This window comes from Penicillium manginii (assembly GCF_028828005.1).
Source record: "Penicillium manginii strain IBT 31320 chromosome Unknown utg000008l:1.0-3226943.0:1.0-3228205.0, whole genome shotgun sequence".
NCBI classification, from domain to species: domain Eukaryota; kingdom Fungi; phylum Ascomycota; class Eurotiomycetes; order Eurotiales; family Aspergillaceae; genus Penicillium; species Penicillium manginii.
The window spans coordinates 3,086,657-3,110,471 of record NW_026643109.1 but is presented as its reverse complement, the minus strand read 5'-3'; the positions used below and the strand labels follow the sequence as shown (position 1 = coordinate 3,110,471).

Below are 23,815 nucleotides of genomic sequence, written 5' to 3'. Positions count from 1 at the left end.
GTCTAAGGCCATTTGCAGGATACACTCCTGCCACTTATATGCCCTGGCAAGGTCACAAATACGGCGGTGGAAAAGGACCATTCCACTGATGCATAGTGAGTGCTTGGCAGCGAAGAAATCACACCAGATGGCGATATAACTGCTAAAGCAGTGGGCCCACAGGGATGCGTCATTGCCCCAGTCCTTGATTGACCCCAGTCCTTGATTGAAACCACCTTGCGGAATTGCAGGCCAGACGATGTGGACTTCAAGTCGAAGGACTCGCCATCCGGTGCCGAGGCTTTGAATTCGGGGCTGCGAAGTTTTATGAGGTCCTTCTTTGGGCGGAAGGTGTGTTCAAAAACGGCTATAATGGCAGCACGGTCGAGACCGGGGAAGCGGGGGAGGACTGGCAAAACAAGAGACGGAACCCTACCGTCGTCGATATCCTCCTCTGTGGTGAGATCTATACGTGGGCGCTTACGCTGCCCGTCGCCCGCAACGAGGGAAGCGGACACTGTGGACATAAACGAATCGCGTTGGGTATCAGAGAGAGAATTCCAAATATACTCCGGTGGATAGAACGAGGAGCCCAGGGTGGTCTGTCCCCCAGGAGTAGTACTGGGGGCCTCGGAACTATGTCGCACCATTGCAAGAGGAACTCTTGAAGAAGAAACCGCTGCGAAGAGAGCCCAACTCTCCTTCGAAACGGCAATGTTCCTTTCGAAGGAGAGGATATACGAGCAATATCTGTGTGCGATTATAAGCACGGAATATCGTGGACCCGACGCAAGGGGGAGGGGCTCTCCGCAACAATCCCGAATAGAACATATCATATAATATGGTGGGGTGGCCGGCCCGCTTGGGTGGCCGGCTCGCATATGAAACACGTTATGACGCGGTTGGATGTTGACCGTTGCCACTTCACCGCCCGGGAGTCACCCGCACTGAACATGTTGATTCACGATTCACTGGTCATGTCCCCATCACCATCATCACCAATTCTCAACCTTTACTCACCTCCAGCCTTCACCATCAGCATGCCCTCACCATAAAAAAATCAATGTGATCAACATGCCCTCACCATCATGACCGTCAAAACCGTCAACACCATCGACACAACGACACACCACCCACCCACCGTCGAAAATCCGTATCTCCCTTCATTCGGACGAATTCTGCTGCCACTCCAGCCAGCAGGGACAAATAGTCAAACCAATAGAGACCACTTGAATTTCAGCCGCCACCCCGACTGGCCACCCCACTATCAGCCATGACTCGACGCTCTAATTCACACTAAGTGGTGGAGATGTCCAATCTTGAAGCTCAGGGCATGATAGAGCGCTACAAAGCGCATTTTTCGAACCAGTCATGTACGGCGGCATCTACATACAATACTGAAGTCATTTAACACCATTTTTTGTTGGATTCTTGATTCTATCGATTCTTTGGAGCAGGTCTTGGCTTCTTCGAGGATTCCCCCGAATACTGGTCTCTGACACCACGAAGAGGTGCCTGCAATCGCCAGAGGATCAGGACGAGGACCGCGGCGCCACGGGTCGCCTAACGAGCGCAAATTTGATAACGCAGGGCTCAAGGCTGCATGGAAGCTCAAGATTATACAATCACAGGGCTCAAGGCTGTGAGGGAGAACTTGGTGTCGCAGATGGCCCTGCGGGTCTCCCTTGGTATCGCAGCGTCCCCCTGCGGAGACTCTTGGTAACGCAGAGCTTATCCTGCGAGGCACACCCGAGTGGCTCGGGAGTGTGAGGAGGAAAGTCCTGCTGTTCTCTTCGACGGGAAAAGAGCGTCTTTTATGTCATTTCGGGTACATTTTGCGACAGCGACCACTTGCGTATATTTTGCCTGACCCAGAGATTCCCACTCGACACTCGCACCGAGCGACCGCCTTTTTGCTGGGCGTTGAGGCGGTTGATTCAACGTTGAAATAAGAAATTTCAAGCGTTTAGGGTGGAGAGCAGGTGGAGTGGCTGGATCCACCTGGAGCCGTGGTTGACACGAAGCTATGCGTGACAAATCATTTGCCTCATCAACGTTGATTCACCTTGGTCAAAGGCCTTCGACGCAGTTGGTATCAGGCTTAGACCGAAGTGGCATTCCATGGACCACTCGCCGTGGCAGCCTAATCATCGTAGCTTGAAAAGTCTGCCAGTATTCGCTCGCACCGTGGCCAATCGATTTGCGAATCATTGGTCTCAACATTGCTCAACGATGTGAAACGGTTTTCACGCAGCTAATATGTAGAGTCGCTCCATGGAAGACTCGCCTTGGCAGATCGATTGCCCGCTCACGGAAATCTTCGCTAGCAAAACTTTTGCTCTCGCCTCCGTGAGAAAAAAATGCTTTCCCTCAGCCTGGCCGACATATTTTCCGCCGCAAGTCGCAGTCACTGCAACGCCTCCTGCCGCTCAGATCTTAATTCCACTTGCCAGCACAGGACGACCAGGGTACTTCGTGTGCCCACACCCACAAGCCGGCCGGGGTACCATCGATGAAGAGATGTCGACGCCGACTCCGTCGTCGGAACATGATTTCGTCGCGCGCCAATAGAGACTCCGCCGCTGCTCAGCATTCATGGTCTCCATAATCAATCTGCTACCGGTAAATAACCTCGGGGTTTTCTCGAAATTGGATATTTCCATAATTGACTGTCGAAGGTCTTCGAAGCGCTTTTTGGAATATTGCCGGGGATTGAAAGCTAAGGGTAAGCTAAAGCTAAAGGTCGGAGTGCCTTCGCTAATTACGGTCGATAGAGTTCGTAGAGATTCTGTTCCCCATGCTAGGACTGCCTTTGGTGCCTATCCCTTTTCGAGCGCAACATATGATCCTCCAACCCTGCAACGCCACCTCGAGCATTCCGCTTTCCAATTTGTTCAAAAATGGCTTCTACCACAGTCTTTGGCTGTTGGTTGGACATGCCCCGAGGCACTGGAGCTGCATAAGTTCTTCAAATTCTTAGCTAGAAACCGATCCAAGATCTCGTCTGAGCAATATGGTGAAAATATCACCACTGTTCAGAACTTGCGCCATTCGATCGCCGGCATTCGCCACGCCGCTGTTCATCGCTTGGCCCAAGACAGAGATAGTCTGCTTGAGAAGAATTGTGCTGCCATCGAATTCTGCCTTCGCATCGGCGAAAACCATAGTGCAGAGAGTCTTTGTCGTCTCTTTGATTTTCTACAGAAAATCCTCCCGAAGTCAAGCATGGTGCAAGTGCAGCCACAGCAGTCTGTTCCCTCTCATCCTCATTCGCCCGAGCTCTCTCTCCGCACACGACTACAAGAACGATCGATGATCCCCACTGACGTGATAAAGAGACTCGTTGGATGTATCGAGGAGGACTTGATCTCAGAGGTGATGCATTTCTTGCAGATTGGGTTTCCGTGAGGCGTGGTGCGTGGACCGGTCCGGTTTATGTTCGTGACCTTATTGAGTTGCGTCCTGTACCTGAGCATGGTCAGCCCAAGTAAAAAAAACCTCTATGTACTCTAAACATTGATTTCCCATGTATTTCTCTTTAATTGACTTCAATACTTGTAGTCTTCGAGATGTGTTAAGAAAAGCGGTTACTTCGTTTGAACACAGCATTTCAGGATTATCTCTCGCATTTGGACGTACGCTTGAACAAAAGATCAGATCTCCATCACATTACTCGACGATGCTATATAATGCAAAGACAATGCTTTCAAAGTGCGAGAGGAGGTACCAGCAGCAGCTGAGCGACTGCATACTATAAGCAGCCCCGAGGAAGTGCGATCTATTTTCACAAGGAGGTCCCATTGATGTCACGAGCCCAAGGCAGCAGATACAGCAGATACTCCCGGAACAGCATATCGGCAGTCTTAACTCTGGAGCGTGATGTGCATAGGGAATCTCAGCAGTGTCATTGATGTTTCAACGTTGATTTCAGTGATGCTTCATCACCAGTAAAGCGATCTAAACGTGCTGCCAACGTTGTCTTCGGCATAGCCATGTCAAATAGACTGGCCTGTGATTTCCTATGCTTTTCAGAGCCGGTTATCTTCCGTGACCAGAGATTCATGGGCTATAAATTTCCTACTCATCATCGACTTCTGAGAAAATAACTTTTTTTTCTCCGCCTCATACCCAACACATCTTCTCTGGTCCCACAAGGTAGGCAACGAATCTCGATGTAAGGAACCAGCACCTGCTGATCTCTATGACTTTCCAGAAGAATATCACGGTCATCACGAGCCTACAGCCAACCGCCACGATTAAGACTCCACCAGTCGCAAGACTGAATCTATGTTCTCCGAAAAAAAATCAAAGCCTAAATCACCGCCAAGGAGGCAATTTTCTGGAGTTAAGAGAAAGTCTCCTGGAGCAGTTCCAACCACTTGGCTGGATGTTATGAATGCAGATAGATCCAAAATCGAATTCAAGGAAGCCGAAGTCTATCATTATTATCTGCATGACTTCAACGCAACTGCGGAGTTGTCAGACTTCCAGCATAATATGATGATTTCCGGCCTACCACATAAATTGATTCAACCTTGGTACTACAAGAGAGATGTCCAAACAGAGTTATATACACTGTCGTTCACTGCCGAGATGGTTGCGATTTCGAACCAACTTGCATCAAAAGGTGAGTTATGTTACGCCTGATCCGGTATAAAAATGATTGTGCTTTAACTGACCGGCAAATTCCTGAGCCACAGTGATTGAAGTCAACAATAAGATAATTGGAAAGGCTAACCAGAGAACTCGAGCGCTTCAAGATATTTTGAACAAATGGAAAGAATCAACACATCCGAATACATGTCCATCAAGCCTAGTTTTGGAGCAGGCCCAGCATGATCAAGGCTTAGGGTACGCGGCAGTTCCCAATAAAGAGACTCTAGTCGGGAAAGCATGGTCAGCCCTGAAGGAGCTCAAAAGAGCGCATCGCATGTGGCGCAGGAGGAAATTCCGAAGTAGCCTTCCCGGCAAGCTTACCAGACGGAGTTTCCACGGTAGGAAAACAATGCCAGCTTCCAGGATAATGGCGAATAAACTGCTCGGAAGAGTCCCCATGAGAATGGGCCAGAGGAAAAGGCTACATAGCCGAAATGGTCGGCGACTCACCCTTCCAGATGCACCGTTGTGGGTGCCCGCGGAAGGTTCTATAAAACGACAGGGTCTTAGTTGCCAACCGGGGCCCCTGATGGAGCATCCCTATCCACAAACAGAGAATTTCAACCATACCCGTCTGCATGAAAATCTTAGCGAGGAGAGCGGAAATCGCAGAGAATCCCTTGAGGAGGCGAGCAATGGATGTGACAAGACCTGTTTTGATCGGCAAATTAGCCTCCCCGAACTACGGCCAAATATCGTGAGCCCATTCAACGACAGGGAGAAGCTGGCTGAACATGAGCCAATGACCAGGCATGAGTCAATGACCATGAGGCCTACACCTCTGAATCCGGGGGCTGAAGCCAAGGAAGGCCAGAGCAATACTGGCATAGGACGCTACGGTAGAAGAGGAAGTACCGATCTACGGGACGGAAATGATGAACGCGTGTCAGTGTTGACAGACCCAGTCAACAACACAGGTCTCACTTTTCATGTTAACACTGTGACCGGAGATCGTCAACCACAGACAATATCTCGAAATTCTCCAAAGGAATTTCCAAGACCTTACCCCTCAGAGACTGCGAAACACAGCGAAGAAGCCGTTTGCCAAGGGCCAGGCGGGTCCAATCTGCCGGGTGGAGTCCCATCTTCTGTGACACATCAATTGGATACTTCGGCCACTTCTACGCATAGAGAAAGAAAGGGCACGCCAATCCATAAATCAAATCTAGAATTCCAGATTATAAATAGACCTCAACCAAGTAAGTGACGCAATAAATACCATACAAAAGGCTAGAGCTGATAGAGAAAAAGCCCGATCCCGCAATCGTCGATGGGCAACCCAGGACCTGGAGCGCTTACCATTCTGGTTTACGCAAAGAAGACATTTGAATAAGGAAGAGATCCAAGCTGAGTTTCTGGCAGACTTTCAACATGAGAGGAGCTTTGGAGCAATTCATACTGCTTTCAAACGACAAATGAGGATGTACCACGAGACAAACCACGCGAACAGGATGCCACATTTTGTTCGAGATATTGATCAACCAAGTCGCTACTTTGTCGCAGCCGATAAACTTCATGCATCCAGCGTCACAACTCGGAGATGGACAACTTCAGGATTGTCGGAGTTTGCCCCCAGAAGGTATGTACTGCACATAAGACCCATTGTTCCAGGCTCACAATAGCTAACTTTGATTATCTTTCCTTTTAACTAGCCCCCACACCAGAAATTCTCACAGCCATCCCTGGGAATCCGGATGGCATAGAGGGCTTCTCAGAGAGGGCATACCTGAGTGAAAGCCCCTCCACGATTGCATACCGAGCGACCACTACAGAAAATACTCCCTTCTCTCCTTCCTTTTACGACCAAGGAAAATGAGCTGCTGTCTCCCGGCCAGAGTACAGATATGTTTTGTTGCCATTTGGAATTTGCCATTCAAATTCCGAGTGTGTGTTCTTGTGAAAATTTGTCTTATGCCTTTTGCACTGGTATACTCATATGCTGAAAATTCCAGGACCGTCCTATCGTTAACCCCAGAACTATTGTCCTTCCACATAATAGGGACATCCCAAGCACCGTTTTCCCCTTCGTCTTCTTTTTAGTAGTCTGGTTGTTTTAAGGCCGTCAAACCCAGCACGCGAAATACAGGTTTTTGAGCCTTGAATTGCTCTTTTTTTACATGATACCTATGAATTCTGGGACACCACCTGTCAAAATATAATAAGTTTTTGATGGGCTAGTACACGCATAGCTCGACGAGGACAAGATCCCCTTCGAAATAACTGCTCACTCTACGTGCAGCTTTCCTGACTGCGGTCTTTCCAAGGTCTCAATTTACTCCAAAAGATTACCATTTGATGACCTTCGCTTTTCTCTCGACCCCGATCTCATGGTAGAAATAGAAACATTCACTTACATCGCTTTAGGGGCCGAAACCCTTGCAACTTGGGCTTCACCGATTTGGCTAGGTCCGACATCGCTAATTTTTATACTGCCACGTCCTCCACATCAAAGACCATTCATGCCACGTCGTTTGAGGGCTTACAACGTGCGGCAGCACGCGTCCCCAGTGGAGGCCGTCGCCGTGTAAACGTGTCGAAGCACTCTGCGTCCCCATTGGCCTATCTACCCATACGGTTGGGACGCTAATACCAAAAGAGGGAGGGTCCTCTAACGCAGGCATAGTTGAAAGTCTTTGCATGAATATCCATAGATACTATTCATAAGCTCATTTCGAATTATCCTTCTGTTCTAAAAGGGCAAGAAGTTTCATTTGCAGTTCCTTCTGTTCTGCTTCTCGCTTCTCTTCCCGTGCCTTCTGTTCTGCTTCTCGCTTCTCTTCCCGGAGCTTTTGCTGTTCTAGTTGAGCGAGAAGTTTCTCCTTCTCGGTCCTTCTGTTCAGCCAATTGTTCTTGTAATGTTTGAACCATCATGCGTAGCTCCGGTTGCAAACCACGATTCTGCGAGGATGCAGCTCTGCGATACCCCAGACGTTCCTGCGATCCACCCACGGAGAGCTGAGAGTCAGGCCCGTCGACAACGACACTTAAAGAACCCTCGTCTGGGTCCGGAACTCCTTCAAGTATGCGCAATAGCCGGTGAGTATGGATAGGCAGAAATTCGCGGTCCACGTTTTCCACGAACCGATAACATGTCCACCGATCCTCTTTGGTCCAGATGTTGGGTTGTGCGACCGGCCAGCGGTAAAATGACACTTTGCCACCATCGACCTCAGGATAGTAGCCGTATAAACGAACGCCTTCGAGCTCATGAGAGACCGAAAACCCCAAAATCCGTCGATGCACCTCTTCCGTGCAGCCCGCCGCTTGGCACAGAGAGACCACAGCCCGTAGGGCAATGCACATACTATGCATATTCTGCCGGTCGGCAAGCTCCAACGCTTGGTTCCCGCATTTGATTTCTGCTGTCAAGTAAGGGAAGTACATATCCTCTCGCGCCGTATACGGTGATTTCTCGTCCGGCTTGATCCCCAGTTTGCGCCGCTGGCTCTCGGAAAAGGTCGACCACTTCAAGCCGCGCGCGTGGTCCGGCTGCGGTTTCGGACCATATATTGGCTCGGTCTTCAGCCACGGATCATTGTATCCATCAATCACGTCTTTCAAGGATTCATTCCCCTGGATGTACTGATTTTCCGCGGATGGCATAATGAGAGGGTGCAGGTCAACCAGGAGACGCGCTTCAGATCGATTCCGCAATGCATTGTGGAAATCCGTGATGTACAAGTCGTCGAAAAGTGTACCGGTAGGAGGCTCCACCGGCTGACCGAGAAGACGCTCACAAAGCGCAATATCGTCGGGCACCGGGCCGGCGGGGGACGGTCGCATGAAGCAGCCCTTGGTTTCCAGAATAGTGACATAGTTGACGGCTCTGTATGCATATGACCTGGTGTCCCGAGCCGAGCTGCTCTCGCTGTTCTCCGACGAAACCGACCGAGCACGCCCCCGATCCGTTGAGATCGAACGTGATCGGGACCTTTTCGATGACGGTTGACTCATTGTCTCAAGCGCGTCGACCTCCGATGGGGCAGGTATCCACTGATATATTCCGTCCGTGAGCTCGGTGGGCGCATGCGTGAGAGACGGAGGTGCTGTTCGATGCTCTAGGGTATTGGGATTCTATGCAGTCAGTCATATGGCTATTGAGAGACGAGATTGAAAACTGACTTCGCTGTTACAATCAGGCGAGAGTGGAGAGAGTGGCTGCTGTACTCTGCCGGGGTCTTGCCCGAGCTTCAAGGGCCCTGGATTCGTGCTCGAGCTTCCTCGCCGGGGCACTTTCGCTGGTCGCTCATCACTCTCACTATTGCAGCCTCGTGATTCAGACGCGGCTTCACGTTTCATGTTTGTCGATGTGACCAATCGAAGGAGATCATTTTCGTGACTAGAGATCACACATGCACAAGAGTAAATAACCGACTCCGTTTGATCAATCAGAAGGAGTCGGGCATCAAGTGGTGACAGGAGGTCGTTGACCAGGATTAGCGCGGCCTTGTTTCTTGGCATGGCTTGGGCGCGAAGATAAGATATCCAATCAACTTCATCATGGACCCACTCGTTGCTGGAACCGGGGTGCGATCTCGTCACAACACAGCACGGAATTGAATATATGCAACTCCTAAACTTCAAAATAATGACTCGATGCTTAAACCAAATATATCCGTGTATGTACAATTAGTTATGCTCCACTTGATGAACACGATCTTAGAGCTTGGTCAAAGCCTGCCGTGGCCTAATTGCCGCTCCTATCGTTAGACTGCCTTTGGGGCGCGCGGCTGCGATAGTTGTGCCCCGGCGAAGTGTCGGGATGAGGAATTGATGTACTGGCTAATACTGAACATTTCCAATAGAATCAAGGTGATTGATTGATTGATTGATTGATTGGAGGTCCAAAGATCGGTTGAGCGATCTCTGAGTCTACTGTCCGTGCTCTAATGTGTTGCGACACCATATCCAAACTCAGTCCGAATACCATACCACTACTTGGGGAAATGGAGTGAACGAGGAACAAGCCTATCCTAAAAGGCCATAGCAGTAATTGGCCGCTTTTTCAGTTTGTCAGAGACTGGTGATATTCATAAGGTACAGGTTGAACATGGTGCTGGCTCCGAGCCGGTGAAGAATTGCCACCTCCGAAAGGTAATTTCGGAACATATCACAAGGTACTAGAAGCTCGCGAATTGTGTTTAGAACTGAAGCATTACAAGTCTGTTTGTACAATCTTGCCGTAGTCGGCCCCTCGAAAATAACCCATTTACTGTCCACCAATGCTCAGTGCACCCGTAATACAGCAAAAGAAGGAGTAGTACACTGGCATGAAGCTGTATGTGCAAAAAGTGGGTAGCAAAACTAACTATTCGTTCCGGGCATTTCCATTTCAGAAAGAACTCCTAGAAAGTTATGTCCGATTCCTGGGAGCAATAAGGATTCTGAGCAATTTTTAACTTATCTATTTTGCCGATCATCCCAGCAGCTGGGGCTGAATGGCATTCCTTGCCTGCTCCTAGGATAGTATGGTTATGAGGTATGCATTGACGAGCTGGAGCCAGAAAGGAATTGTAGGCAACCAACTTTTGTCATGTGAGGGCTCGCAGGAACGACACATTCGCATATGCCTCTATTTTATATGGAAATTATTTATATGCTGGTGCCCAAATGATCGTCCTATTGTCCCCTCTCTTTTACTGTACCTACTCATCCTCAGTCTGAATTGATCCCTGAAATTGTGCAGCTCAAGCTTCTGGCTAGATTCATCTCGATTTCCTCGTTTTCAACTCCACCATGTCTCAACATACCGATATATCCCGCATCTTTGTTCGTCTTTGGGTCTTTTCTCTCACCACTATTTGGCTGCTCGTCGCTGCTTTTAATTCCGTCACTGCTCATTTCGCAGATACTTTGCGAGATCAGGTAACAGCTGGCCTCAATGAATCCGACGGCCCCATCTTGTACGACGCATTCCGAGAGCTTATGAGGGACTTTCGCAAGGCAATGGTTGTTGTCGCGCTTTCCTCGGTTCTCTTCTTCTTGTTTGGTTTCACACTTCTCGGTCACTCAAGTTGGGTACGAGATGGGAGGACTACACTTGACAACTTCTTTATTACCCAATTAATCCTCGGGGTGGTTGTACTCGCTTTGGGTGGGTATGTTATGGACCAGATGCATGGATTTCTCGACATTTTTGCAGCATTCGATGATCGAGGCTCCCTGCCTCGTTGCAGCATTATATACCATGGGGCTATCGGTCATATTGTACTTGGTATCCTCGTGATTTTGATCAGCCTCATCAGCCTCTGGTATCTTTTTCGTATCCGTTAGCAGGGAATGTTGCGGAGGTTATGCAGGCAGAATACAGGCAAGAGGCAGGCAAAAAATAGATGCTCGAATACGACTAGATTCTTGCTCTTATGATGAAATAAAGGAATGAGAAATCAAGGAGTTTTCGATAACGATAAACGGAAAGGCAAAAGCAGGCTTATAAGAGAAAAAAATAACAAAGTTATCTTTCATTCAAGCCCCAAATGCGGATCTCTCGAGACAATTTTCCTTTAGAATAGAGCACAGAGCACATGAGTTAATTGCCGGGGCATTCTTCTTTAGTACAGTTTGGTCTTACCTTGAGCCTTAAAATCAAAATAAAATTCATTTGAAAGGATGAGTAGCCCAGATTACCATCTGCGCTCGTGTACACTCGTTGTATTTCTGATTATGTATGTATCTTCAGTTCAGCCGCCACTTCTACTTGAAATTCCCACAGAGATTATGGACGAAGAACCCCGGATCGAGGCATGGCAACGTAGGCAGGGCGGAGTACGGCGACATCATGAAGTGCTGGGTGAAAAGGAAGGGGTTCCAAGCGAGGCCACATCGACAGTCGGAAGCGGGCTGTCTGCGCCGCAGAGCATACTTGGGAGATGATGTCGAGAATCTGCTTGCGCACCCGAGAAAGATTCCCCATCGCGGTCTCGAATCGTGGCAGGAAAAAAAGGTGCTCACCCATCAACTCCTCACTGAGAGAGTCAAATCTTGAAAGACGAAATTCCACCCAGTAGACTTCCTCTGAGAGCAAGAAAGCGGAAAAGTATACAAAAATATCCTCCGCCTTGGTAGACGGAGACAGAGGATCTGGACCTGTCCACAGAAAGCTTTGTTGGGTTTCATGATTCGGATAAAAAACCTAGTCGACCAAAGATAGCCCGTAAACCTCAGAGCTGGAGACCCCTGATAGGTCAAAAGGATTTTGCTTCAATCCGCGGCGGTCGGTAGCAAGGCAGGGGGGGTACAGCGGGTACGTTAGAGGACTCCTGCCAGGCTGCGTGGATGTCATCATCGGAAACAAAGTCTGCTTGATGGTAAGTATACGTTTTGGGAGATGTGAAATGGACTTTACCGACCCATTTGAGCCAGATGGTTCATTTCCTCGGAAGTCGATAGGTCTAAGAGCTGGAGAGAACAGAACCGGACCATTGATGTTAGATTGACGATCTTATGGGCTGAAATGGTGCGAGCAACAGGCCAATTTAACCTTCTTATCAGAGCCAGACATCGTATTAATCAAAGGTCCATTGATACTTCTATTTGAGCAAGGTATGGATAGTCACAAGCTCAACGGGAATTAACTCTCGGCTGCATCGACGTCTCAACGGTCATCCCCGTTCATCGTGAGAAAAGATCATCTAGCGTCCTCGCTTTCATACATATTCACCAATGTTTGTTGATCACTCAGAGATAATTTTTCTAGTCAAAATTCCGGTCACACATCCGTAATATCGACACGATTCCATTCTGAACAGCGTGGGCTGCGCGCCCACGGTCCCAGAGTACCAGGGCCTGCTCATTACAACGCTGCTGTAGAAGACCATTTTCGGCTTTTAGTTCGTCATTGAACAGCGAAAATTGGCGTCGTTCGCTCTCGAGTCGGATTTTCTCAGCAGATTTGACAACATAACATTGCCAAAGACATAGGAATAGGTCGAGTAGGTCGAGAGCTGGCCTCGAGATGGAAGACCCCATCCGGAGAATCTGCTTGGCCTCAGTTGGCAAAAGGCTGGCAGCGCCAGTGGTGTTCTATTACATGTCAACTAGGCTCCCATTTTGCTACTGGGAAGATCCTGACCTTGAACTCGATACTTTCATGCCCCGAAGATTCTCGGAATAGGCTATGCAGGTCGGCGGTAGTGTCATCCACACAGTGTTTGGAGAGCTGCCGCTGTCTTTTAGTTGGTCGCTCGGTCGATGAAGAGCGATCTGGTGCGTCCATTTCTTCATGTACGAAGTGAGCTGCATGGGCTGAGTGAAGAGAATCTTCAGAGGTTTCTTATATGCTATCATAGAAGGAGACACGCGAAGCCTAACATGTTCTCCACGCCCGCAATTATCAGCTTCTTACCCGTAATGGAGCTCTATAACGACGCATGTTTCAATCTAAGCCCGTTTGCTATACGCATAAATGAGGATCAACGACAGCGTCGCTCATGAATTGATGCGGAGAAAAAAGTTCCGTGACAGCATTTCTCCCCGATTACTGTCGAGCTATCAACGCCGCGCTCTATGAAGGTTGGCAATATTCTCAATCCATCAAGTTCCTGGCCTTCCACCATCCCATTCCACAGGTCATCATTGATCTACACCTCTACCGGCCTTTCAATGCAGTTTGTATCGCCCTGCTGTACAAGTCTTTTGCTGATTTTTGAGAAATCCACCGATTCTCCCGATTCTCCAGATTCTCCATTTAAATGATGAGGCTGCACTGGTACCTCGACGGCTGCGGAGATCATTGACCTGCTTCTGGATTGCCTGCCGAATTGGACCCTCCTCGGCAAAATGAAGCGATGCCCCCAAACTGTTATGATCCATTCTCCGGTCCTGCAGCAGCATGTCAACGACCACCAAATGTCCGCCTTTTACTGCAAGCAACAAAGGATCCTCGAACCAACGATTCTGGTGGTTGAGATCAGCTTTGGGATGGCGCAGTAAAACTCGCACCATCTCCGAGTCGCCCGCCCGGGCGGCGAGACACAGGGCGGTGTCTTGGACGGTAGCAGTGCTCTGGTTAATTGCCAGAGCCTCGCCTTGCCGGACCAAGAGCTTTACCGCTTCCAAGCGGCCGTTGTCCACCGCTCGACAGAGGGGCGGATCTGCCAACTCGGTCGCATTGATCTCTATGACTCCCTTGTTCAAGAGCATCGTCATCGCATGAGTGCTGCCTTTCGCGGCCGCCGCGGAAAAAGGAGAGACGCCTGCCACGCAGAGATTAGGGTCGATGCCAGGCGTTTTGAGAAGCCACCGCAGAACGACTGTGTCACTCCTTGCGACCGCGTGGTGCAGCGAAGTGGAAGGCGATTGGGTCTGACCACGACCAGCCACAAAGTTGATATCAATGCCACTCGCCTTTAACAGCCTCTCAGTTATGTCATCGCGCGATAAGAACGTCGACAACCAAAGCGGAGTGTTGCCGTCTTTGTCTCGACAATTTACGTCGGCGCACGGGTGGCTCAACAGCAATTCCACCACTGCCAGACGCCGACATCGAACAACGAGGTGGAGTGGAGTATCTCCGTTGTGATCCTGAGCATCCAGGGCCAGCTCCTTCTGCGTCAGAAGTAGCTTGACAGCGTCTGCGGCTCCATGGGCTACTGCTTGGTGGAGCGGCAGCTCGCTGTTATCAGTGGTCTGATAACCGGCGGATGGCCTGTGGAAAGAGAGCGAGTGTCTAGCTTCCTGTGGGCCTACAAAGATCCACTTCATGGACGGCCGGCCGATGCGCCATGCCCATGCGCGGGGTGACTTGCCAAAATCATCTGTAGTGAAAGGATCGCTGCCGCTGGAGAGGAGCAGATGCGCCAGGCCCGTTTTGCCCCACCAGACCGCGAGATGGAGGGCCGTTCGTCCTCGCCTGTGCGGGAGGTCAACTTGTACACTTGGGACCTCCAGCAAACTCTGTACCACAGAACAAGTTCCGTATGTGACAGCATACCATAGCGCGCTTTCTTGCGCCTGATTTTGGAGGTTGATATTCAGCGTAGGGCTTTCCAGCAGGAGCTGCAATACGTCATAGGATGAGTACTTGAGAGCCCTCATCACCGGGGTCTTCCCTCGAAAGAACGCGTTCACGTCTGCCCTCCGATATAGAAGTCTTTCGGCGAGGTCAATATCGTTGTTCATGGCAGCGAGGCCGAGCAAATTGCTGTTTTGACATTCGACGTTGATTGCAAGTATGGCCGGCTGTAGCCTGGTTCTGAGATTTCGACATGATCTCGCAAGAGAAAATATTTCGCTGCTGTCGAGATATGCTGCAACTCTGTATAAGATTGGATTTGGTAGACCTCGCAAATGGGGCTGCTTCTAGTTTAGTATGTAGTTGCCAACGTAAAGTACATCCGTTACGAACCATAATGAATATTGGGATGGCGAGCAAGGATAGGGCAATAAAATCGCGTGTAGAGTTATGATGGCCTCGTGAAAAGAGCGGCTAAGCCAGTTTATATTGTGCGTCGTGCCACTACACAGCAATCATCGTACCTGAACTCACCAGGGTATCTTGCAGCACGAGAATGCGTCGCGAAGAATGAGGTCCATTAAAGCGAATTGTAAAAGCAGCACTGCTCATGCCCCCAGGATTGCATTCATAGTTCCTAGGAGAGCCAGGTTCCGGGGAGCCCCCACGTAATTCCAGGCACTACCTTCAAGCCACAATGGGACTGGTGCTTGAAGCAATGCACTCTGGATGCAATGAGACTACAGTGGAGCGTCCAATGTGAATCTTGGTCCTGATTTCTACCGCAGTCTTATTTGAGTGGGTGTGACGATTCATCATTATGCCGTTTCGAAAGCAACTATTCGAGGTTCGATCCAGATGGGCTTAGACGACTATACATCCGGTTCGTCCGCTATACGAAGCACCCTCACCCATATGGGCCCTATCATTTACCTGACAGCATTTTGTTCCGTTTGACTTTTGTATCCTTCTCTAAGGCCAAGAATTCTTGCATGTGTGATTTCTGTTAGATAGGCCGAATCCAGGCAACCGGTCATTTTGACTCGTCTAAATGACCGATTCTCTGTGACCTCGCTAATGTCTTCACGAGCGCCAGGAGATACCGGAAACTTACGTCGGTGACTCTCATCATGCTCGCGTAAGGCTACCGAAAGAGGATATTGACCAGGGCACAGAGCTAAGTGAACAATATGCAGCCTGTCATGGACCATCCACTCCGTGTGAAAGTGAGCTACAACTCTCATTAATCGTCGTGCTGTTACGAGGACAGCGAAACGTGATAGCAATGTGAGGGTGATTTGAGACATGACTTGCTCAGTCCTTATACTTCCGTCTTTTGCTTCTCGGCTCTTGGGCAGATGAAGCTGTTTTTCTCTCGATCCGCGGCGGACTCGAATGATCGATTGGCCCGTGCCCGTGTTGGACATCAACGAGAAGCTGATCGCCAACGACGACGGAATGCCCGGTCTCCGCCACTGCTAGGGGATACATAGGCTCCGGTATTAGACCGTACAATGCCGACCTTTCGTTGAGTGAAACCATCGCGTAGTACTTTTTGAATTCATCCAAGTCTGCGAACAGGCATTGTTTGGTCCACTGCGGAACGAATTGCTGACGGCACCCGCAGATTGCAAGGTTCGACGAGTCCGGAACTATATGGCAAGTATCAGAATTCATAGCTATATCTAAGCGAGGATCAATCGAGGCTTACCTGGGTTCGGATGCAGAAGCTCCCGCTTCATGCTGATACAGTTTTCCTCGTGTAGTATGACATGATACGCCGCCCCATCCAGGCCATGCTTCCGAAACAGCTCTGTCTCGCTGTCTTCCCAAGCAACCGCCAAGCCGCCCTTCGAGGGCGTCAACGTGATCCGGTGTGGCATGTACCGGAGTAGACGTCGGATATGGCGCATATACCTCATCTCGGTGGTCCGAGGGGTCTGAGAGCCTCCAAACACGGACGAGATGGAAAGAGGTAAGAGCTCCTCGACGATGTGGCCGCAAAAGAAGGGTTCGTACTTTCCGCTTTCCTTCTTCGCATTACGAAGAACCCAGTTCCGGCATGGCGTTCGCTGATGTATACCGTCAAAGTCCAGCCACCGGCGGTGGACCTTTAGTGTCCTTTGCTGAGGATTATACACAACATCCGCCCTACTATCGAATCCTTCGACATAAACTACTTGAATCCTCTGCATCGAATCTAACAAGGCAAAGCATGCTCTCAGTGCCTTCCGCACAGTTCTCGAGAAGGTGGTACTCGGGGGGCTACAGACCTCAGCATTTTGGAAAAGCATTGAAAGTTCTTCCGCAGCACTGCAGATAGGCGTAGTCGACCGCAGTAGGCGCCACAATTCTCGCGACAGCTTCATGGGCTTTTTTCCAATGGTCTCTCGTATCATCTTGACATCCTAGATTTGCGTTAGCCTGTGACAAGGGAAATGGATATTGGACTTCCGACAAACCTGGGCTCCGGATGCTTCGCAATAGAAAAAGTCCTTGCCCTTGGACTCGTGTAGCAAATACGTCCAGATGCGGGATATCGTCGAGGGTAAGAGCAAATCAGCAGCCAGACTAACGTCCATCAGCGCTGGTGTCTTTCGGAGGAGGCTCACGTATATCGGAAGAAGGACGTCCTCGTGCGTTTGAAGGGCGGACTCCCAGATCCGGCACACTCGCTCTGCCAGTCCATGCCGGTCCATGAGCCATCGCCGATCGCGATTTAATTTCCCCTCGGTAAAGTTATAACCAAGTTTGAACGGGTAAATCGAGTTTGTTCCAGAGATTAGCACACCGTGGGCATAAATCCTACCAAGGAGATTTTGGTCAAAAAGCAGGTCCCCGTGGCTTGTCTCGACAACCGAGGACGGGTAGGAGAGGCCACGAATATCCAGAGATATTTGCAGCCACTCAAGAACTTCTTCAGGTGCCACCGGCCGACCCTGGGTGGTGCGTCCGGGGCCGATGAGCACGGCAACATCTCGCTCGGTCTGGAAGCACAGTCCCGCAATATCCTCGGCCCAGTCCGTCCGGGTGGACCCAGATTGGCGCGATGGGGTGATGGTACAATGGAGGCGAGACTTGCATGGCTCCCGCAAATGAAAATTCCAGGAGCATCGGCTTGCTGCCACCTGCAGCCTGTACCCATCCCGGGACAGCGCCACGGCTGCCAGCTTGAGTCCGTCACCGTGGGAACCCGCCAATTGCTCCTGGCTGCCTTTGGTAGTGAAGCCTAACTCAAGAGCCTCGAAGGGCAATTGCAGGCAGGCGTTCGCCAAAGTGACCCGACTGGACTTTTTGTCATACTTGATGAATCCCAGGAATCGGCGGCCCTCGGGGTCCGCGGGGTCTGGTACCAAGACGGCGTAATGATCGCAGGCGTCGACAAAGTATGGCCGGAAGGCGATTCGATCGATCTGAAACCGTTCCAATATGGCGTCCTTCCTGTTTTATGATTTAGCCTCATGATCCGACAAGATGACAGACACGTACCAATTCTGATATAGTTCCCGAAAGGCATCGGCAGAGGTCCAGTGACTCACGTAATGAGGAGAAACCCCAAGCGAGACAATTCGCCGCGAATGCACAGCAGCTGGAGATGATCCTTGCTGACACTGAAGGAGTTCGCGTTCAAGTTGCTGATTCGCGTCAGTCATCTCGCGGCTATCGTCACTGGAGTCAATTTCCATGCAGTCGGCCATCCTGTTGCAGGGAGGTGTCCCCGAGAACCTAGGCTCTTTGTCGACTATTTAAGTCCCGTCCGTCTGTAAATCTAGCGCACAGTCTAGTACAGTAATCCATGGCCAGCTGGAAAACGGTAGCCAACGTCATGATATCAAGATAAAATCAAGCAAAGGGTCTTGATGGGAGAACGATGATCAACCACCACCAATCGTTCGGCTGATTGCGCCATCCCTTCCACCTAGACATATGTATCATCCTGGGTCTTGCCACAAATCTGTCTGTCCCCGCCTGGCTTCAAGGATGATACAAGGCTTTTGTTAATATATGAATGTCTTCATTCATGGCCTTGCGACTAATTCTGCATCGTCGACTGTCGGTGCTCAACATTAGGCAACAATTACACCCAAGTTGTCAACAGGAATCAATATCTTTATAGAATTGGGGCATGCATCAATCAAGTTCAAATCATCTTGTTGAGACGAGTCCACGACACGCTGTTTCGGGCCGACTCTGCAGACTGACCGCGGTGGCACTCGTTTCACCCGCGCCACCAACATTGACGAGGCAAATGATTTGTCACGAGTCATCTGGGCCAACCACGGGCGTCTGGTGGGTCAGCGCTTTCCGTGATTCAACCATCTTAATGCCCAGTGATGGTCCCTGCCAACACATCGCAAAAATATTTTTGCTTATTCTTAGAACTTAGCATTATGTTCCTCACCCGTCATCACATATCTTCAACCTTAAGCTACCGAGTACTACCGCACACCCATGATTCTATAAATTGAGATGATCTCTGCCTTGCTTGAAATATCCGAGTCAATTGTGGCACTTCATTTTGAAAATGCCAGAGAAAATAGAGGAAAGTGACAATGAGATCCTCGAGGTCCTATCCAGTTACGGAGACCTTGATATTGAAGAGACGGATGACGATTCTATTTCTACAGAAGGTGACATGTCGGAAACCAGCGAGGATCGCAGATTTGTGGCATCAGAGAGCGATGATGCCACATATTCCGACGAAGAGTCGCTAGGATCCAGTTTTCCCTGCATACACCACCTCATGGATGGTCAGGAGACATCGAGCACTGTAAGTGTGCCCACGGGATTTCTTTGGGCTGCCGAGCTAACGGGAGCAACCAGGTCGGCAAAAAGATACCGATTAGCGCCATTGCCTCCCGCCTGATCTCCGAAGATGGAATCTCAGTGATACAGTATTTGGTCTTGTGGCAATCGTGGGAGCGAGAGATGCCGCATGAGTATGATGTGAGTGAGGAGCTGTCTTCTTCGCCAAGGTCATGTATCTAATACGAGAAAGTTTTGGAAGCCGTCTCATTATTCAATATCAAATGCTCACCACCAGCCTTATATGCAATACCGAGTCGAATACTCAGATTGAAGTCAGTTTCATCTCAGTGGATGGCAAGTCGGTCTGTCTAGCGTTTTCTTCGGAGCAGATTACCGTTGGATAAAGTGCCTCGCCGAAGGATTCAAAGATGAGGTGTATTTGCTTCGGAGCTCAACTTCTTTTCTTCTAAAGTCTATCATCTCTAGCGCTGCAATAACAACCAGATCAACGCAGCAGTTCTGTCCAGTGTCTTTGAAGCCCATCGAACAAATTTGAAATATTGCGTATACGGAATTCATACGTGCACGAGTGTTGTGAGTCCCGGAAAAGCCATACTAGGGAGAACTCTTTACGTCCGGTCCATGAACATGAACTTGGAAATACGCCTGTCTGGATCTGTCACACAATTAATAAATTTTTAAATCACGGACTTCTGTATCGAAAATTTTCTAAAATCTTATCTTTCGGCATCCTTACACAGAAAAAAGTGAATTCTTTTTCGGACAGGAAATGGCCCTCACTAGACACAGTAGTGTATCGTGCCTTCCTGATCATCTGCGTATCTACGTGACACGATTCCTTCTGTATAATCTAGACTGATCATCATTTATACAACATGACTGATATGAAATGGTACTGGTATCAGCAAAGGAAAACGAGCTGCAGGTGCCGTTTCTTTCAAGCGAGCCTGAGCAGTTAATTCCCAGACTTTGGTCACAGTAAAGATTGAAATTGCCAGCCCATCAATGGAAAAAGCAAGATGTACCCCAGGGTACTAGCCATAATCGATCCCATTGTGGCGTATAAGCCCCATGAGGTCTTGAGCCAGAATGTTCCTTGGCTCTCAGCTGCCGGTGTAGCAGCCGTTTCTGTTCCTGATGGCAGCTTCACGGGAGATGTGATCATAACTTGCTGGGTGGAGATTGAGGAGCTTAGTACACCTGTTGTAGTTGATGTCGCGGACATATCTGGTATTGCCATCCAGTTGAGGTCTTTCGGAGCGAGTGTGGCGTGAACCGAAATTTTGTTGGTAGCATAGCAGGATGCGTAAGTTGTTCCGGTAATATGACACGACAGGGACGCGGTGCTGCAATAATTCATTAATATCAAAAACTCTTTGAGTTCATCAGGGTACCAACCTATTTTTTTTGTTGACATCCACCAGCTGTACGGAGTCCTTCTTAAGGATAACCGTCATTCCTGCTTCGGAAACGCCGCAGTCAGATGCAGCGACGGTTTGAGGGCAAGTCACAAGTAGTGTTGTCGCTTCATTGTCCTAGGATATAGATAAGAAGTTAATTCGGATTCTTGAAGTCTAATATCTCGGCATTTCCTGACATGCGGTAGATAAACATACCATAGATAATATGCTCGCTTCCAATTCACGCCCTTGAAATCCCGGCAGCAGGAGGCTGACTGTTTGTTCGAGAATTGTTGCAGCTGCACCTAAAAGGAAAATGCAGTAAGTGAGTAACATATTCATTCAAATTTTGGCCGTCTCAAGCTTCGGAGGATGACTGTTTCAAGTTCGGACACTCAATCTGTCAAATCAGAGGCTTGATATACTGCCGCTTGATATACTGCCAATAGCTGGGATGGCGGACTATAGTATTATGACTGTGAAATCTTGATTTTCTTCAGCAGGAGCCACGCGAAATCCTAAAGATGTCTCTTGATAGACGAGAAAGCCAGACTCTATCAGCAAGGTACTGTGGGAAACGTTTGCGGTTACCTGGGAAGATCCTGTTGCGTGACCTCACACGGCCGGTAATTAAAAGCTGCTATTACTGATGGAACATATTTTGGAGTCTGAGAGTTTTTTTTCTTTCAAGGATCCTTTGATAGGTTTCGTAGGGGTTTTGAGGTTCTATCTGGTAACTTGTACACCCCTTGAGCGGCCGCAAAATTGTAAAGGGAGCGGTACGACCGTAGTCAAAGGGCGCATTAAAACTTGTACCGATGATTGTCTCTTGAAGTAGATAGCCAAAATTATTATATTAATTTTATGGGAACAATAAAAGCTTGCGGCATGTTAGCTACTGATAAGTGAATAGAGTCCGAGTTAAATTTCCACGACAACTCATCACAGAAAAGTCTTGATACATACATTTGGCATGAGTTCTTGAGCCAAGTCAAGATTTTGATGAGTTTGTAAAACGTATCTGAAATAGAATATGCTCCAAATTCCCTTTAGCTTTGTTCGAAACGTAAGTATAAGTAGTTTCGGGCGTGTCGCAAAATTCCTGCTTGGAAGAGCAAGACAGATCCCGTTTTGCTGAAGACACCCCATCTCCAAAGCGAAAAAGACATGTATCGTTTGTTTATTTATTCTTCGCTTATCTCGATGGTCTTTGGTGGAATGTTTCAGATCATTGACCATAATAACCAATGTTTTGTGTATTCCACGGGGAACTTCGACTGCACCGGGATCTCCGAGTCGTTTGCGCCTCTTGACGGCATATCATGTTCCAGTCAGTAACGCAATCTATTCACTAGGAGAAATTTTTCTGACATCTTTGAGACCTCAACCCAGAAACCATAGGCACACACTCCAATTCGTCGTCTTTTAAAGCCATACTATGTGGCTCTGATCAGGGTACCGCATGGGTTGAGGTACATCAAAGCGGCTTGATCAACTTCCACAATGAAGAAGGGGATGCGGCAAGTTGCAAGGTCGTGGAGCCCCTGGTTAAGGGAAGCTTGTGTACCGCCAGCAATAAATCAAGGACTTTGACGAAAGGCATTGAATCCCAACTGACTTCTTCGTCTGCCACAACCATCCATGTGTCAGTGACAGCACTATCGGCGGCCCCGACTACTCCCTCGGGCCCGAACAGCTCTTCGAACATGACAGATTGCTGAACACAAAAACGTGTTTGATTTTTAAAGCTTTTGCTAGGCTATGCTACTTCTGTTCTATCAATCAAGACTACCATTTGACTATGGAGCCCTAAGCCCAGCACGGGTCTTTTCTTGCACCTCGCTGCCCAGGTCTCCGATTCACAATTCACAAGCAGTCTACCTTTTCAGCACAGAAATGAGATGAAATGGAATAAAATAAAATAAAAATTCGTTGTATGCCTGAAGCTTCTATGAGAGTCCTGCTCCTATTGAGATAACACGAATATTCAACCCAATGGATTTGACAAAAAGGGAGCCAAAGTTTCAAAGCACAAATTGGTTGATTCGTGTCTAATCTAATGCTGCTTTTTACTTTTAGTATAATTTCCTGACAATAGGTCGATCATTTAATCATTGTCACTACGTTTATCGGGATGGGCAACCTCTTTTGGGGTTTATGGTTCCAGAGAATGGTTCTAGAAACCGCTGAATTGATAGCATGGCTAGTATATCAATATTAACTGTATGCATCACACGCGAATTACATTAAAATCTGGCTATACATTATTTATTTGCAACCGGCGGCAGGCGAGAAAAATCCTTTGGGAGGCAAAAACAAATTCATCTCACGTCTTGGGGGAAATATTTCATACTTTAAGGCGGCCAGGACCTCAGACGCAAGCCATGAAATGGAAGGGGTGGTCATTGCGGAACATAAGCATCGTGTTCTAGGTAAAAACTTGAATCTTCTCGATATTAGAAAGCTGGCCAGCCCTCCAATGTCAATCGACCGCGAAACTTAGGGTTGTAGGCGGGACTCGTATTGTCCAAGGTTGCTACATAGCGGTTGCGACCGCCCATTTTGGCATGAGTCGGGTAGTGAGCTTTCAAATTGTCCGAGCGTTTGAAGCTACGATGACATTCTGGCACCCAGCATACGTACGGTCTTTCATCTGAGTGGCATATCAGATGTCTCTCGAGGGCCGTTCGGCGCCTGAATTGGCGGTCACAGCCCGGGTATATGCATTCGAACTGCCGCTGGGGTATTTTGTGTGGCAATTTCCGGAAGCTCCAGTCCGGAGGTACCGGAGAGGAAGACAGAGACGTGGCGTTTGTAGGCCCTAGAGAAACTGGGCTCATTGCAAGCACTTCATTGCTGTCAAGTCGCATAGAACAGGGGTTGCAGGTAGGGGCAACCTTTGCCTCACAGGCATTAGGCTTGGAGAATGGCTGCGAGGGGCCGAAAGGATACGAATGTGGCATATGTTCAAGCCAATAAATGACAGGGATCGGCTCGCAATGGATGAAGCTAAGATCGGGAAAGTGTCCTGGTCGGAAAGCCGCAACCGAAGAGATCA

At 48.9% G+C, this 23,815-nt stretch overlaps 4 protein-coding genes across 4 annotated transcripts; 2 read left to right on the top strand and 2 right to left on the bottom strand.

Moving 5' to 3' along the window:
• Positions 1-2: 2 nt before the first annotated feature.
• Positions 3-629, bottom strand: N7533_011738 (uncharacterized protein; the record flags this gene model as incomplete). The annotated part of the gene is made up of 1 exon (XM_057108388.1): positions 3-629. One exon carries the CDS (start codon positions 627-629, stop codon positions 3-5), a length of 627 nt encoding a protein of 208 aa, XP_056955766.1.
• Positions 630-2,776: 2,147 nt separating this feature from the next.
• Positions 2,777-3,387, top strand: N7533_011737 (uncharacterized protein; the record flags this gene model as incomplete). The annotated part of the gene is made up of 2 exons (XM_057108387.1): positions 2,777-2,794; positions 2,896-3,387. The coding sequence occupies 2 exons, from the start codon at positions 2,777-2,779 to the stop codon at positions 3,385-3,387; spliced, it is 510 nt and encodes a 169-aa protein (XP_056955765.1).
• Positions 3,388-5,002: 1,615 nt separating this feature from the next.
• Positions 5,003-5,729, top strand: N7533_011736 (uncharacterized protein; the record flags this gene model as incomplete). The annotated part of the gene is made up of 2 exons (XM_057108386.1): positions 5,003-5,520; positions 5,624-5,729. 2 exons carry the CDS (start codon positions 5,003-5,005, stop codon positions 5,727-5,729), a joined length of 624 nt encoding a protein of 207 aa, XP_056955764.1.
• Positions 5,730-7,432: 1,703 nt separating this feature from the next.
• Positions 7,433-9,096, bottom strand: N7533_011735 (uncharacterized protein; the record flags this gene model as incomplete). Its single annotated transcript, XM_057108385.1, has 3 exons — positions 7,433-7,467; positions 7,527-8,709; positions 8,758-9,096. 3 exons carry the CDS (start codon positions 9,094-9,096, stop codon positions 7,433-7,435), a joined length of 1,557 nt encoding a protein of 518 aa, XP_056955763.1.
• Positions 9,097-23,815: the final 14,719 nt, after the last annotated feature.